General features: G+C 44.7%; 1 protein-coding gene and 1 non-coding gene across 3 annotated transcripts in view; both read left to right on the top strand.

Annotated features, from left to right (window-relative positions):
• Positions 1 to 15620, top strand: part of RCAN1 (regulator of calcineurin 1) — a 96581-nt gene that overhangs the window by 76211 nt on the left and 4750 nt on the right. Inside the window, exons 1-3 of one of the 2 annotated variants that reach the window (XM_017526199.1) lie at positions 8504 to 9416; positions 12910 to 13083; positions 14987 to 15146. In XM_017526199.1, coding sequence (XP_017381688.1) covers positions 9330 to 9416; positions 12910 to 13083; positions 14987 to 15146 — 421 coding nt within the window. In that variant the 5' untranslated portion in view covers positions 8504 to 9329. Of the gene's footprint in view, positions 1 to 8503; positions 9417 to 12909; positions 13084 to 14986; positions 15147 to 15620 lie in introns of those variants that run through there. The other variant, XM_017526198.1, reaches the window with a different exon arrangement.
• LOC119470825 lies at positions 10189 to 10352 on the top strand. The gene has a single exon (XR_005199794.1). It is a non-coding gene; the product is annotated as a U1 spliceosomal RNA (small nuclear RNA).

The raw sequence follows: 15620 nt of genomic DNA, 5'->3' as shown, positions 1-15620 counted from the left end.
CCTCGGTGACCATTTTTGCCCAGGTTTTTGCTGCTGCAGTACTGTGCCCCTGGCTGAGAATGTCATCAAAGCAGAAATTAAAGTCAGTAATTAAAGCAAGGTGGGTCTAGAAAGGGCAAGCAAATAAGGAGTAATTAATTAGGGTGGCTTTGGCCCTAGTAGTCTTTAAATAAATATTACCTCCCTTAATCCTCATCTGCTGGTCTTCAAGTCATTAAGTAGAGCTTTGATTTGCCTATGGCTATTTTTTCATCTTAAACATTGCAAGCAGTGCATTTCCAAGAAGTTACAGTGGAGTAGTTAACCTTTATATATTAAGGAAAGATTGAGGCAATAAGGAACAAGAGTTTATGGAATTCTGAGTGCCCTTGGAATTTAACAAACAAGATGAAATCTAGTACAAAATATGACCTCAGTCTTAAGATGTACATTTGTACATACTCTTCCTCCCTGTTTTTCCCCAAGTATGGATTTTCTTTTCTTCTTCTCTTTCATATTATTTTTTCTTTATAATTAGAATTTTTCTTTATTTCTACTGTAAGTTTTAACAGATCATGGTCATCATTCTGCTAAAAAAATGTCTTTAGCATTTTCACTTTTAACAACATGAATTTAGAGCAGACACCATTGCAGCCATCATTTTGGTCACTGGCATAAATCAGCCACTCAAATTTTTAATCTGAGGAATGAAAGTTCTGTGTTTTCCCAGAAATACATATTTGTAAACTCTCTTGTACTAATTCATGCAAGGCATCAAAAGATACTTCAGGGTTTCTTTTTTTTTTTCAAAGTATGAGAACTGTGCCTGGCTGAAGTTTAATATCAGTTCTTGTGTTTTTTTACAGAAGATTAATACTTACTAAATTTCAAAGGGTTTTTTTTTAACGATTTTATTATTTCAGATTTAGAATTCTTAGTTTTGTATTCTCTGCGGTTGGAGAACCAGCACCGCCCTTATTTTCTCCAGGGTGTTCAGGTTAACACCTTCAAACCCTATCAGAAAAAAAGGTTATGTGTTTTGCTTTATATTTTCTTTGAAATGGTGGCCCTTCCCTGTGGCCAGGCAAATTTTACCAGTAAGGAAGCAATACTAAGAGAAATAAACTCCTTAGCCCATTTCCTGATTTCCCTAAAAGTGAACAAAAATAGAAATTCCTTTGAAGATATCAAGAAGAATGTTCTTCTGTTCTCTTTCTAACACTTGCTTATCATGAAAAAGCCTAAAGAAAATTGGGAATTTAATCACACTTCTGCTTAGACACATGGTCTCCAAATGCTTTGGATTATGAACCTCATTGGTAAAAGATTTTTTAGTATATCTGCCAGTAAAGCATTTTATTTGTAAATTCTATACAAATTCTCCTCTATGCCGAACACTTTATAAAACATGCCCTAAAGACAGGTCCTTAAGGTGGACATGCATTCACTTGAGTCTGCCCTTCCTCATGTCGTGGGGTTGGTGCTAGAGAGCGCTGCAGTGTACCCATAAGAAGAATCCTGGGCCTCTGCAGTGTCCATGTGGCCGGGCCCCCCGGTCTCCACGTGATGGTGCAGGCCAGTGCGTGGCACCCTGCTAGGCTCCCCACAGCAAGGACATGGGAAGCAAGGACATCGGGGATTGTGGCATGCACTGCGCACACATGTGGCCCTCAAGCACAGCACTTTCCCTGAGGCCTGAGAGAAACATCATCACAACCCTGCAGCACATCCTATGACCAAAATGAATGGCCTGGCATTTGCTCAAACCAAAGACAAAGGCTGCCCTTCAGTCTGTCACACCAGCAATGGCCCTTTGAGGCCCTGGTGAATTCTGGCTCTTGGCTTGCGTCAGATGAGCCCCCGCTGATGCAGTTCTCTGAATTTTGGTGTCATTAACTTGCACAGGCTTCTATCTACATCTCTGGGGAGCTGCAGAACAAGCCGCGTAGTCCTCATGAAGCTTTTGTTGTAGTGGGAAGATTGCCAAGTCTCAACTGACTATGATGGCAAGCAGACTGTGGTGACAGTGGGAGGTGGGAGTCACCAGGCTAAAGGAGGAAGAGAACTCTTAGTTGGGGGATGGGGTCCTCCTGGAGGAATGGACTTCATGATGGGCTTTAAAGGATGAACAAGAGTTCAACAGGCAGAGATGAGACAAGAGAGGAGCTGGCTGAGGAGCTGTAGAAAGTGGGTACTGCAGAGGGGGTCCCTGGAGGAGGTGTGAACGCATGGCTGGAGAAGAAGGTCCCACTGCCCTGCCTGCCCCAGCTGCCTCCTCATGGACATCTTGCTTCCCCTGCTCTGCCCCTTTGCTGTATTCTGAATGCAGACATCAGAGTGCTTCTGTCATATGGAAATCACATCCTAACACGCCATGCTTACCTTCTCTCAAACTCCCTTATGGCTCCCACTTCAGTAGGATACAAGCCAAGGTCTTTCCAGTTGCTAAAGGTCTCTCTTGCCCTCATTCCCAACCACTTTCTCCACGACCCGCCTCCTCCTCCACCCTGAGCCTCCTTGCTGAGCTTTGCAGCATGTCAGGATTCTCCTGCCTCAGGGCCTCCACACCTGCTGTTCCCTGGGCCAGAATGCCGTTCCCCAGCACACCTACCTGCTTCAGGTTATCATGCACTTGCATGTCCCCTTCTGAGGGATGCCTTCCCTGGCCAGGCTTGCTTTCACCACTTTTCCAGCTTTTCTGCCCCTCTACACTGCCCTGTTGCCCATACTCAAGGCTGTTGTAACATACTGTGGATTGTACCCATCTATCTTATTTTGTGTCTTTTTTCCCCATCTGGAATATAAGCTCCAAGAGGGCAGGGAGTTTTGTCTGTCTTGTTCATCTTTGAATTCCTAGTACCTAGAAAAGTGTTTAGACGAATGAATAAATGGAGAGATGAGTGAATGTTTATGAACCAGAAGGCTCAGGTTCAACCTCAAGAGCAAAGGGCAATCTTCGAAGGTTTGTGTGTCTAAATATAGCATGTTACCTTTTATTTACTTAAAGTGGGGGACATAAAAAATATATAATTGCTTTTATTTGATAAAGAAACCCCAAAATAATAAAAATGTGTTTTAAAAAATGAGGTTACACCTACCAGGCAGAGTGAGAATGATACAGGACAGAAGCAGGAAGAAGCTTTTTCAGTGCATCCTATTTAAGTATATTTTGTTTTCATCATATAACTGGTTTTTGTTTGTTTGTTTGCTTTTTGAGACAGAGTTTCCCTCTTGTTGCCCAGGCTGGAGTGCAATGGTGTGATCACAGCTCACTGCACCCTCTGCCACTCGGGTTCAAGCGATTCTCTTGCCTCAGCCTCTCAAGTATTACAGGCATGCGCCACCACGCTTGGCTAATTTTGTGTTTTCAGTAGAGATGGGGTTTCACCATGCTGGCCAGGCTGATCTCGAACTCAACTCCAGACCTCGTGATCCACCCACTTTGGCGTCCCAAAGTGCTGGGATTACAGGCATGAGCCACTGTGCCCAGCCATGACTGTATTATCAAATTTTAAAAATAATGTGTTTAAATGAGACTGATTAGGTAGGTGAGCGGGGGGAGTTGGAATTTACAGTGGAGAAGGTAAGATCCAGGAAAACTGTCCAGAGCTATACTCATCCCAGTGGCAGGGTGTATACTTCATTTATCTCTTCTTTTCTAGAGTATCTACAGTCATACCTGTCATGTAAAAAGCTATTCGGTATTTGCTGATCAAATGAATGGATATGTGAATGAGATGGCATCTGTGGTCAAATGTTTGAAAGACTCTTAAGCCAAAGAGGTACTAGTTTTGAGTTCTATGTGATCAAAGTAGAACCAGCGGATGACAGCCAGAGGAAGAAAAAAAATCAGCTTGTTTGTTTAGCTGGCATTTTTGAGACACTATTTTGTACCAGCACCAGGCTTATCAATGGAATAAGATGTGGCTCAAGCCGTCAGGAGGTTCCTGGTTTAGAACCAGGGTATCATCACATAGGTGGTCACCTACTGAAGTGAGCACAGTGCTAGGACAGACATCGGAAGTTTGGAGAGCGCTGAACAGACCTTGGACAAGGGTATGTGAGTGGGTTTGGGGTGACAAAAATATTTTGCTTGGCCAAACTTGGGTCAGTCTTCTGAACCTTTTCCTAGGCTCACCTGTGCCCTTCCTTATAAAATCCAGTTTTAGCAAAGAACCCCGTAAAGAGTTTAACAGGAACCCTCTCCCTCAATATCTGATTGGGTTCTTCATCTTCTACCATCCCCAGGTGATGTCCAATCACCCAGGCCTGTCTGCAGCAAGAATCCTATTAGGTCAGTTTATCCAGAGTCCCCTTTACCTTGATGCTTCCTCTTAGTAATTTCCCACCACTGACGCTGACACTGCTCCTTGACCATGAATTGCCACTTGCCACACTGTATTCGGAGTTGAGCTCCATCTACCCCCCCCCAACCCCCACTGCAAGACCTGGTTGTGGTGGTCCCTGTCCCCATCGTGGCAGTCCTGAATAAAGTCTGCCTCACTGTCCTTTAGCAAGCATCATTGAATAATATATTTTTTAACACAGTGGTCATGGTTGGCTTCCTGGAGAAAGACGTGCCTGAGCTCAATCTTAAAGAAAGAAAGGAAAGGGGAGAAAGGAAAAATAATCCAGGGAGAGGGAGGGCAGGAGCAGAGACTCAAGGAAGAGAAGAGGGGAGTGTGTTGTGAGGCACATAAGCCATTTGTCTTGGAGGAGCATAAAGGTGAGAATGGCACTGGCAGGATATGTGACAAGAAAGACACAAGACGACCTTGAACAGTCTGCCTGGCCTGTAGCAGCAATGATGCTTATCACTGAAGTTTGTATAGCGGGAGAGGAACGTGACTGAGCTTGGTCAGCATCAGGGATTTTTGTGTGTGAGACTTGCACACTATATTGCAGCGGTAAGACACTGGCCTCAGCAAGGCCAGTTAGGAAGGTATCTCAGTTGCCAAGGGCTGCCTGCAGCACTGTGCAAGGTAGAGGATGAAATAGAGAACTTACAGGGCTTTCTGTGGACCTGCGAGGCACACAGGAGGACATCCAAGATGCCCTGGACCACCCAGAGAGATGGGGAAATGAGCTACAGTACCACAGGGCATTGGCACTAGCAGGCACAGTTCCTTGGAACAAGTGTGGAATCTGCAATCAAAAGCCCAGAGTGAGTTCTGGCTCTCCCAAACATAGTGTGTCACTCTGAACTTCAATATCTGTATCAATGAAATGGGAACTCGAAAGCCAACTCACCTGTGCTTCAGGCATTGTGCTAGGCGGTCTGCCTCCATCATTAGATCAATCCTCACCATAACTCTGAATTTGATATTAATCCCTCTTACTAGTCAAGGATAAGAACCCTCTCCTTAGTTCATAATACCTTGTAGACTGCAAAGTGGTAAAGATGAATGAGGAAGAGAGCAAACCCTTCTGTTTTTGTTTTTTGGAGATTTTTTTAAATAGTTACTTAGGCTGTGGAACAATCCTCCACATTCTATAGGGAACAGCTACACACACGGTAACAGTAAAACTATTTCACTATCTTAGAAGCAAAAAAACAAATAAAATGTAACTCTCATTTTCATTCACAAGAGAGCCTTTGCAGATTGCCTCACTTGCTGCTCAGCGTTGGTTTGCACTTCTAAGTCAAAACTCAGTTTCTGTCTTTGATCAGTTTATGTTGTAGACAGTTTCACAGCGGGCACATTCTTGGATCAGTTGTCAACTCCTTACAGTTAATAATGGGTGTGTTGCAGTCATCTGAACTGTGCTTTCAGAATGCTGTAATGTGAATGATGGAATTCATCATAAACCTTCATTTTTTTCCTCACTGAAAATAGAAACTTCCTAAGGGAAACATGCTCTAACTGTTTGGAGCCAGAGGAGGCAAATGCAGGTTAAAGAGACTCATTTGTGATTTTTATGGTGTGAATGGAAGAAATGCAAAACATCTAAAGCTTTGAGTTGGCTAATACATTCATTTATTTTAACTGCTGGGTTCAGTTTTACCAAGTTTATTGCAGTTTTTAGAATGCTTACCAAGAGCTCTAATGAGACTCTATTAGTCCATTTTCACACTGCTGATAAAGACATACCAAAGACTGGGAAGAAAAAGAGGTTTAATTGGACTTACAGTTCCACATGACTGGGGAAGCCTCAGAATCATGGCAGGAGGCAAAAGGCACTTCTTACATGGCAGCAGCAAGAGAAAAGGAGGAGAAAGCAAAAGTAGAAACCCCTGATAAACCTATCAGATCTCCCAAGACTCACTATCACAAGAATAGCATGGGAAAGACTGGCCCCCAGGATTCAGTTACCTCCCCCTGGGTCCCTCCCTCAACATGTGGGAATTCTGGGAGATACAATTCAAGTTGAGAATTGGGCAGGGATACAGCCAAACCCTATCAGAGGTCTTGCTGTGGGCACTGCTTTCTTCAGGTCACTCACATCCAACCAGCAAGCAACAATCAGGAATATACTTGTCTCCAAAACCACAAGGAATATACCAGTAGGAAAGTCAACTTTTTAAATACTTGCTTTGGATCCATTTTTATTCTCAGTGGGGAGAATCACTATTTATAAAGTAAATTCATTTGCATAGGACCTTTAGAAATTCAAGTTCATGTATAATAGACAAGCAGTCAAAGACAGACATTCTTAGCAAGTATTGTCAGATGAGCAGATGAGGGGGCATTGACGTGAGCATAAGGCAGTTTTACCTATGGGTACAGGGACAGATGTCCCAGGAAACCCTGTGCTTTGCCCTGTTGGTCAACCGGAGTGTCCAAGTGCCACGAAAGATTTCTGCTACTCAGCAAGACACACTTTGAAAACTCAAATCTGCTCCATACCTCTCACATTTTAGCCAAGGAAAACCAAGGTAGCAGATCCTAAGTGCCTTCTCCCTGGCCCAGGGCTCTGGTACAATTTGTGAACCAGTGACTTTTTGCCAGAGAACATGCATTCCAACCTCCCTACAAAGTGGCCACCACTATTTGACCAGCTCTTACTTTTGATCTAAAAATGGAAGTCTTCGAGTTCACTAGATTCAATTCGATAGATAGAGCCAATCAATTCAAAGGCAGATACAGAATTACTGGTTTGGGGCAATCTAGTGAAAGATTTATCATTTCAATGAGCAAAGGCAGTTGAACAATCTTCAAATACCACACTTTTTTTTTTTTTTTGCCACCCATATTACGAAATCAAAATTGTTAATTTGGATGAGCCCATACTGTTGTCTCAGATAAACAGGGTTGCTTGAGATTTGCTTACAAAATTGAGCTGGAACTTTGTGTCATGATTTTAAAAGAAAAAAGAAGACAGTGAAATTAGCCTCTTTTGTCTTAATTAGCCTCTTCTGTCTCTTCTGATCGCCTTTTAATGGAATTTGCCCAGGTGCACACCAGGCGAAGAGAAAAAGGGGAGACAAAGGGTTGGAATGGGGGAGGGAACATCAGAGAAGTTCCAGCCCCTCTGGAGGAGTGGAATATCGGACTGTGTCTGCTGCCCCCACCTCTGTTGCCCCGTCGCCTCTCCTGCCCACCAGCACAGTCTTCAGGTGCCCACCAGACAGACAAAGGCTCCCTTACTGAAAATGAAATGCAGCTCTGCAAGCGCACATGTGCCCTCTCGAAGCATCATCCAGGATGGCCACTTCCCCTTGGTGTTTGATGATGTTGCATTGTTCAGTGTTCTATATTTTTGGGGAATACATGCATGTATGTCTTTTCGGGTTGGGAGTTATGGGTAATTTGGCAAAGCAAACACCGTAACTGGTTTCTTACATAACTCTACAGTTGGCAGCAAGGCACAGTGTGTTGAAATTAAGCAACACTCACTCATCCAAGAGGACTTTGCTTTTCCTTTTTTGGAAGGCTAAATGCCCTGCTTTTTTTTTTTTTTCCTGTTACATGTATTTTAAATTATTGGCTGACTTTAATGATTCTTTGAAGTTAATTTTTAAATGTGAATGGCAGGATTCCATTTAACTTCTGGAAGCTTGAGAGCTGTCCCTGTGTGCCCCTAAATTAGAGAATGCTTAAATAACTTGAGTGCTTTTAGGTGATAATAAAATTGGAGAGGATGAGAAGAACGTAAGACCCAGGCTGCCATAAAGATCTAAACTGGTAAAATGCTTAGAAGGCTCAAGAGTCACAACCTTTTGAAAGAACTGCAGTCGGTCTTGCATCCCAGCGTACTTCTCCAAACCAGGCATCTTCCTTGAATCTTCCCTTTCAATTATGGTGTACATTCTTTCCATTTATTCTTCCCTTCCTTTAAGCAGGACCTCTTAACCCATTTATGCCTAGTGTTCCATTATTGGAACGATAAGCATGTGGGCATTATTTATATCCTACTGCTCAAGGTCATTGCCAAGGTCTGATTGCAAATATTCAAAAAATTGCAACGTCTGGCCTAAATGAGTTAATGCTACTTTGCTCAGTTTCAAAGGCTAGATTCTCTCAAGTGTTCTTGTATCCTTTGCCTGAATTCAGTAGAGGTTTGAAAATGATCAAAGTGTTGCATATTCCCAGTTCTCAAATTATAATAATAAAGTTTTCAAATGAAAATCCTAGGATTGTTTTAGGTTCTCTTTGCTCCATTCTACTGTGGGATACAAGTGGAAATTGGGACATTCATCCAATAAAATGTTATTGGAAAAAAAATTTTTAACTACATTTCAAAACGACTCCGCTTTTTTTCCTTTAAAATTTTTATTGACCAAGACAGATTTCAAAATGTTTTCTCTAATATCCCAAAGTGAAACTTTGATTGAGGTTTTCAGGAAATTCCAGGGATCCAGCATGTCACCCAGACTTTGGTTTCCATGTTTCCCAAAGCCTTGAAATTTCCCTAGAGTCTAATTGCTGTTTACTGCCACAAACCTTCATCCTTTTTCTTCTGTAACATTTTCCATCTTAAGAAGGGTCGTCCCATTCGGCCAAGGAGCGTGTTGTCTGAGTAGCTGAATGGAATTACTACCAGTGGAAACTATGCTGCAAGAGGGGTTGATAAAGCAGCTGCGAAGCAAACCTCAGCTGTTTTTTCCATTCTCCCCAAGCAAAGTTAATTAGCATAGGGAAAATGACTAAGGTGTTGACGTCACCTCTTTCCAGTAGAAACTTACACTTTGTCCCTGTCTGCCTGCAAGCATGCAGGACTTGACTCAGGAATTTGCTGTCCAAACAGGATGCTGTGGAAGCTGCGCTTTTTTTTTCCCAGGGAGTGGGGGCTGGCCCTCACTGCTTTATAAGCACCAGCTCAAGAAGAAACCTACAGCCTCTTGGAAAGGAATCTCACTAAGGGCTTAACTTAGTGGGTCTCTAGCGCTTTCACTGTAAGAAAGCAAGATGCATTTTAGAAACTTTAACTACAGTTTTAGCTCCCTGATTGCCTGTGTGGCAAACAGTGATATCTTCAGCGAAAGTGAAACCAGGGTAAGGCTTCTAATATAATGTGCTTTTCTTTAGTTTTCAAAGTATTCTGCTAACTGGGACTATTAACTGAAATACATGGGGGAAGGTGGCTCTCTTGTGGGTTTGGGGGTTTTGAAAGAAATCCAAAGTTGAAAATCAAAAGCTGTTGCCTGAGGAATTAACTGAGGGTGGAATTTGTAAAGATTTCAATATTTGACAACATCCAGGTCCCTGAACCAGCTAACTAGGAAGGCAAGAGTTGGGGCACTGTGTGTTTTTCATTCTGTGTATGTTGTAAGTAAACTTTTCAGAAGGAGGCCTCTTCTGACATGAATAGTGTTTTACTTTTACAGCCAGAGTGGTGAATCTGGGAGCCACTTCATTTCTTCTTAGGAAATAAATGTTATCAAGATATTTATATGTTTGTAATAATTACAAGGGCCTGGCCTCAAGCTCCCGGATTTCTCTAACAGACAAAATGTGGGTAGAGCAAATAATAAAACTGGAGAAATTAAATGTGAGATCAGTGTGCATCCTGGGCAGCAGCTCTCTTTGATGGTGATTAACAGGGTCATTTTAATCACTATACTTTTCTTCTTCATTAGACTAAAATGTAAGTTTTTTCGTCAGTAGCTACCCAGCTATCTAATTGAGCTTTAGTAATATTGTACAGGAATGAATCTTGTATGTTCTATTTGAGGGGTGGTGTTTGTGCTTGTGGTGTTACATGCTTTATACCCAAAGCCATATTGGGACATGCAAAGGTTTCTTTTTTCAAAAAAAATCAAATGTAATACTTACCTGGCAGGGGAGATACCATGATCACGAGGGTGGTTTTCCCAGGACGAGGCATATCCATTGCACTCTGGATGTGTGGATCCCTGTGATTTCCCCAAATGTGGGAAACTTGACTGCATAATTTGCGGTAGTGGGGGACTGCATTCGCGCTTTCCCCTAAAAAAAAAGAACAAAAATCGAATGTAATTCCATAATTGTATATGATGTTTATGAGCTGGAGCCATAGAGTTTGGACTAGATCACAGAGCACATTCTGTGTTTTTAAAGTTAGTGTACTTAGCATTAGCCTTATGTGAGTAAAATCATTTTTTTAATGAAATAGAGATGCCTTCCAACAAGTATAATAACTAGATGTCAGTTATTAGAACAAATAAGATTATTTTGTAAGAGAATGGCATCATCGTAATCTGGACTGTAAAGATACTGTGAGTTCTCTTTTGTTCTGGTCCTAAGCCCTGAACCTGTGTTCTAAAAATATTCTTCAAAGTCATCTGTCCCAAATTCCGAATCATAACCTCAAAACTGCACAGTGGGTCACAGTGCCTATTGATGAGGTCATGCAAAATTCCAGATGTACAAAGACACACTTTTGCCAGAAACTTGCCCGTGCTCAAGAAAGGTGGGGGGAAAAGTGAGAGGCGGCCAGCTGAACTCCACTGTCTGCCAGCTCTGCACTGTTTGGCACGTGCCTCTGCAGGGTCCCTCGTGGGAAAGTCTCAGAAGTGTTCATAAACTGAAGAAAAGCTGGGGAATGCAAGGAGAGCAAGGTCGTGGGTTCTTCCGACTCCCCCTTAAGGACCTGCCTGGCAGAGACCGGCCGCTTGGCTACTACCCATTCCTATCCTCAGCCTCACGTGGAGCAGGAACCATCGGCCTCTGCGCCCACCCCCACCCGTCCCCTGCACGCTTCCTAGCAGTAACATTCCAGAAGACATTCTCTTCTCTTATCCCAAATCCTCGCTCCTATTGCAGAGACACCGCGCCTTCCATAGCTTCTCCAAGGTCCTCGGTGAGCTCTGCCCATGCTGCCTACCATCCACGCCCTTCACCATCCCCTTCCTCCTCGCCAGCCTCTTCTGCCTTTCACACAGGATCCCACAAACTCTCCTAAGTGTTTTCTCCTGGTAAAAAGATTCACAAAACCCGGCGACTAGAAGCCCATGCGGTCTCCCTTGGAGCTCTGACTGTCCACCAGTTACACTCCCTCTCCGAGGAGTTGCAGTGGCCCCCTGCTCCCCCAACCGACATCCACACTCCAGGATCCAGCCCAGGGGGCTCTCCCCTGAGCAACCTAAGCTTGTAATCCCCCACTTCGGGCTTTGCATTCTAAGAGCTCATGACATCTAATTCTCACCAGCCCTATGGCATCAGAGCAAGATGTGCACAGACATGAAAGCCAGGATGCAGGAAACCGTCCATTTGCAGAACATTAATTTTTAAACCAATATCATTTTAGAGAGTTAAAAAGTAACAGACAGATAAAAACGATCATGGAAATGTTTTAAAACTACTTATTTGAAGAAGTGCAAAAAAATTTCTATCAACTTTGTTATTTTACAAGTCAGCATTTTTTTTTCAAGTTACTTGTGGCGCTTTTTTTTTTTTTTTTTTTTTTTTTTTTTTTTTTTTTTTTTTTTTTGAGACGGAGTTTCACTGTTGTTACCCAGGCTGGAGTGCAATGGCGCGATCTCGGCTCACCGCGACCTCCGCCTCCTGGGTTCAGGCAATTCTCCTGCCTCAGCCTCCTGAGTAGCTGGGATTACAGGCACGCGCCACCATGCCCAGCTAATTTTTTGTAGTTTTAGTAGAGACGGGGTTTCACCGTGTTGACCAGGATGGTCTCGATCTCTTGACCTCGTGATCCACCCGCCTCGGCCTCCCAAAGTGCTGGGATTACAGGCGTGAGCACCTGTGGCGCTTTTAAGCCTTAAAGAAACATTTGATGTACACAACATTGCTCTGAGCTGAACAGCAGTATTGGAGTTGGCTAGCCAGGGAAGGCTATAAGACAGAGGAACATGGGCGGGGTGGGGGGCGGGGAGCAGGGGGAGGTCATAGGACAGAGAGACCTGGGGGGGATGGGGAACAAATTACCAAACTGTACCACCCTGGAAAATGCTCATTCTACTTTTTAAAAAAGTTTGTTACCATAAGAAGTATCTATGTATCGGCAATTGTTCTGCTGATTAGATGAATGTAGTAAATCATACCTTTTTACCTTCTTGTAAAATTACCTGCATTAGGACTAAAAGGCCACAGTCCCCTAAAATGGGAAAGGCTTTTCTCTAAGAAAGAAGTTAGAAGTTCTTGAAAGGGTTGATGATCCACTTCCTCATTTAAGAAATGTATTGAGGAAGCCCTGGGCACCATGGCTCATGCCTATAATCCCAGCACCTTAAGAGGCTGAGGCAAGCGGATCACCTGAGGTCAGGAGTTGACCAGCCTGGCCAACGTGGCAAAACCCCGTCTCTGTTAAAAATACAAAAATTAGCTGCGTGTGGTGGCGGGCACCTGTAGTCCCAGCCACTCTGGAGGCTGAGGCATGAAAACTGCGGGAAGTGGAGGTTGCAGTGAGCCAAGACCATGCCACTGCAATCCAGCCTAGCTGACAGAGTGAGACTCTGTCTCAAAATAAAAAGACAAAAAAGACATCATCTGGTCAAAGGTCATTTGCAGGTAAATTTCAACTCCTTTTATTTTTATTTTTACTTCACAGGCCAAATTTGAGTCTCTCTTTAGGACATATGACAAGGACATCACCTTTCAGTATTTTAAGAGCTTCAAACGAGTCAGAATAAACTTCAGCAACCCCTTCTCCGCAGCAGATGCCAGGCTCCAGCTGCATAAGACTGAGTTTCTGGGAAAGGAAATGAAGTTATATTTTGCTCAGGTGAGTTGGGTTCATTGCTATGCAAGCTTCTCCCTCCACCCTCCCTCCCTTTTGTAAAGTAGCTTCTACGTTGCTTATGTTATATGCTGATTGGAAACTCTAAGACTTCATCTTGAGAAAGGCAAAATTCTTACTCTGAATGTTCAGCGTCTCACCTGTTTTAAGAAGATATCAAGGTGCATTTGAAAGCAACCTCAGAAATCGCCCCTGATCTTCCTGGGTTGATAACGATGGGGGAAAGAAAAAGCCTTCCCTGTTCATTGGGGAGCTTGCAGGGTGCAGCGGATGGGCATGGCTATGCAAACTCCCTAAGATTTGTGCAGCAGGTTTCCATGAATTTGCTCGAGGATTGGAGCTAACGACCCGCTCTAGACTACGCAGACCAGAGTGGTTCCCAGCTCTTGTGGTGCTGGGGGCACTCAACAGAGAAAGAGGAATCTGCAGAAGATGCCTGCAAATCCACCCAGGGCTGCTAGGCCTGGCTTGAAAGGAAAATATGGGGTAACCAGACTGGGCACAGATGCTAAGAAACCCTCTGGCTGTCAGGGGTCCCCGCCCCAGGGTACCCACGGCAGGGAGAGGGTTAGCTGGGGGTGGGTTTGCTTTTTCCCCTGCCCACTATCATTTTGACCCTTCTCTGGGGAACTTAGGACAGGTGACCCAGCTTCAGGGCAGCTCCCAAAGTTCCATTTGATGTCCTTGGGGGCTGACAGATTGTCAGGAAAGAGGAAAGGAGCTTCTAGAATGCGGTTCCTCGGTGAAGTGAGTCTCCCTCAGGCTCTGAGCACCCCCTGCTTCTCACACACACACACACACACACACACACACGACACACAAACACACACACACACACACACACGCCTTGCTGGGATGGGGGAGGACTCTGTCCAAAGGCTTCCCAACAGTGAAAGGAGTCTCATCTGGCTCCACGCCAGAGAGCCCAAGTGGCTTTTCTTCCCCAAAGTGAGGACAGTGAATTTGCTGGACCCTTTAGGTATAAAGTAAAGCATTTGGGATCCCTGCCCCACCCCCAGCCTTTCTGCCCTGGGTGGCACAGGCTGAGCTGTGACCTTGGCTGCCTAGGGCTTCCCTTGTGAGTACACTCCTTTCTGCCCTGGATGAGATTTTATGCAAATAATTACTTATTATTCCCCTGACCTTTTCTGGTTGTGAAATAATGCGTATTCGTTGTGAAAATTTGGGGAAGGCAATAGCGAAGTGCAGAGAAAACCTATACCTCACAGCCTGTGAGGTGAGCTCTCTCTGGACAGCCCTCTCATCACTGGCAGCATTTTTAAAACCAAAGTAGGAGCATAGGTTATTGTTCCTTATTGTTATTTTTTAAAGTCTCCTGGGAGGTGGCTTTTTTTTGGGAGGGGACTCTGATCAGGAGTCCAGGGACGGAGGCTCCGGACCACTACTCGGCAGGGAAGCCTGAGGTGGGGGGAGCCCTGGCTCCCTGTCCCTGAAAAGCTGTGTCCTCTCAGAGCTGTTGCTTAGTCTTTGGACTTTCAGAGTGCCCCGGTGGTTTGACGAGCAGGGAGAAATTGATTCCAAAAGCCCTCCTGACCTCAACGACAGCGACTTTAACTTTCCACATATACTAAAGTCACCTCTGCTGATTTTCTGTCCGTCTAGGTCAAGTATAATTACTTACAGTCCCTGTGCCTGTGAGTTCCACAGCCCCGGGAGGGGGCTGTCATCCTGCCAGCACCATAACCAGAGTTCAGGCATCCTTTTACCATCCCCCTTACAGACTATATTACAATAGGTCCTGGAATCACACCTGTCCTGATGCCTGGACATTGACCTGCCCATCTCCCGGGAGCTGTCATCAGGAGCTGCTGCCTCACTGCAGGTCTTCCCTGGCTACAGCTGACCTGTGCTGCTTTTCTCTCTTCAGACCTTACACATAGGAAGCTCACACCTGGCTCCACCAAACCCCGACAAGCAGTTTCTGATCTCCCCTCCCGCCTCTCCGCCAGTGGGGTGGAAACAAGTGGAAGACGCAACCCCAGTCATAAACTATGATCTCTTATATGCTATCTCCAAGCTCGGGCCAGGTGAGCAGGGCCCTCAGGCGGGAGGGGGGCAGGGGGAGACACAGATGCTTCCCTGCACTGGAGAGCAGCACCCCCACTGCCCCTATAGCTCTTGTGAGCTGGTGCAGGCGTGTTTTGTGAGCTCTCTCTCTCTGTATTCTTCTGCGCCACTGTCCCTTATGCTGGGAGCATGCCTGCCTCTTGGTGCCACCTGCAGGGTTAAAAAGACTGGGCTGATTGTGGGGACCCTGCACCACCACCCCGCTAGTAGTGTCCCAGGAACCCATTCCTGTTTCCACTCAGCACAGCTGGCGTGGGAGGCCTGCGCCCCGGCCCCAGGTCCTGTTGCCCCAGATAGGCATGAGGGATTGGACTTTGGAAAGGGAAAATAGATGCCCCCTTTGAGAAATGTTATTTTTAATCAAGGTAAATTCACCCTTTCCTGTGACTCTCGCCTGGCCTTCTTTTTTTTTTTTTTTTTTTTTTTTTTTTTTT

Source organism: Cebus imitator, unplaced genomic scaffold (assembly GCF_001604975.1).
Source record: "Cebus imitator isolate Cc_AM_T3 unplaced genomic scaffold, Cebus_imitator-1.0 Scaffold41, whole genome shotgun sequence".
In the NCBI taxonomy this organism is placed as follows: Eukaryota; Metazoa; Chordata; class Mammalia; order Primates; family Cebidae; genus Cebus; species Cebus imitator.
The sequence above is the reverse complement of the archived record's forward strand: the minus strand, read 5'-3'. Positions and strand labels throughout refer to the sequence as shown.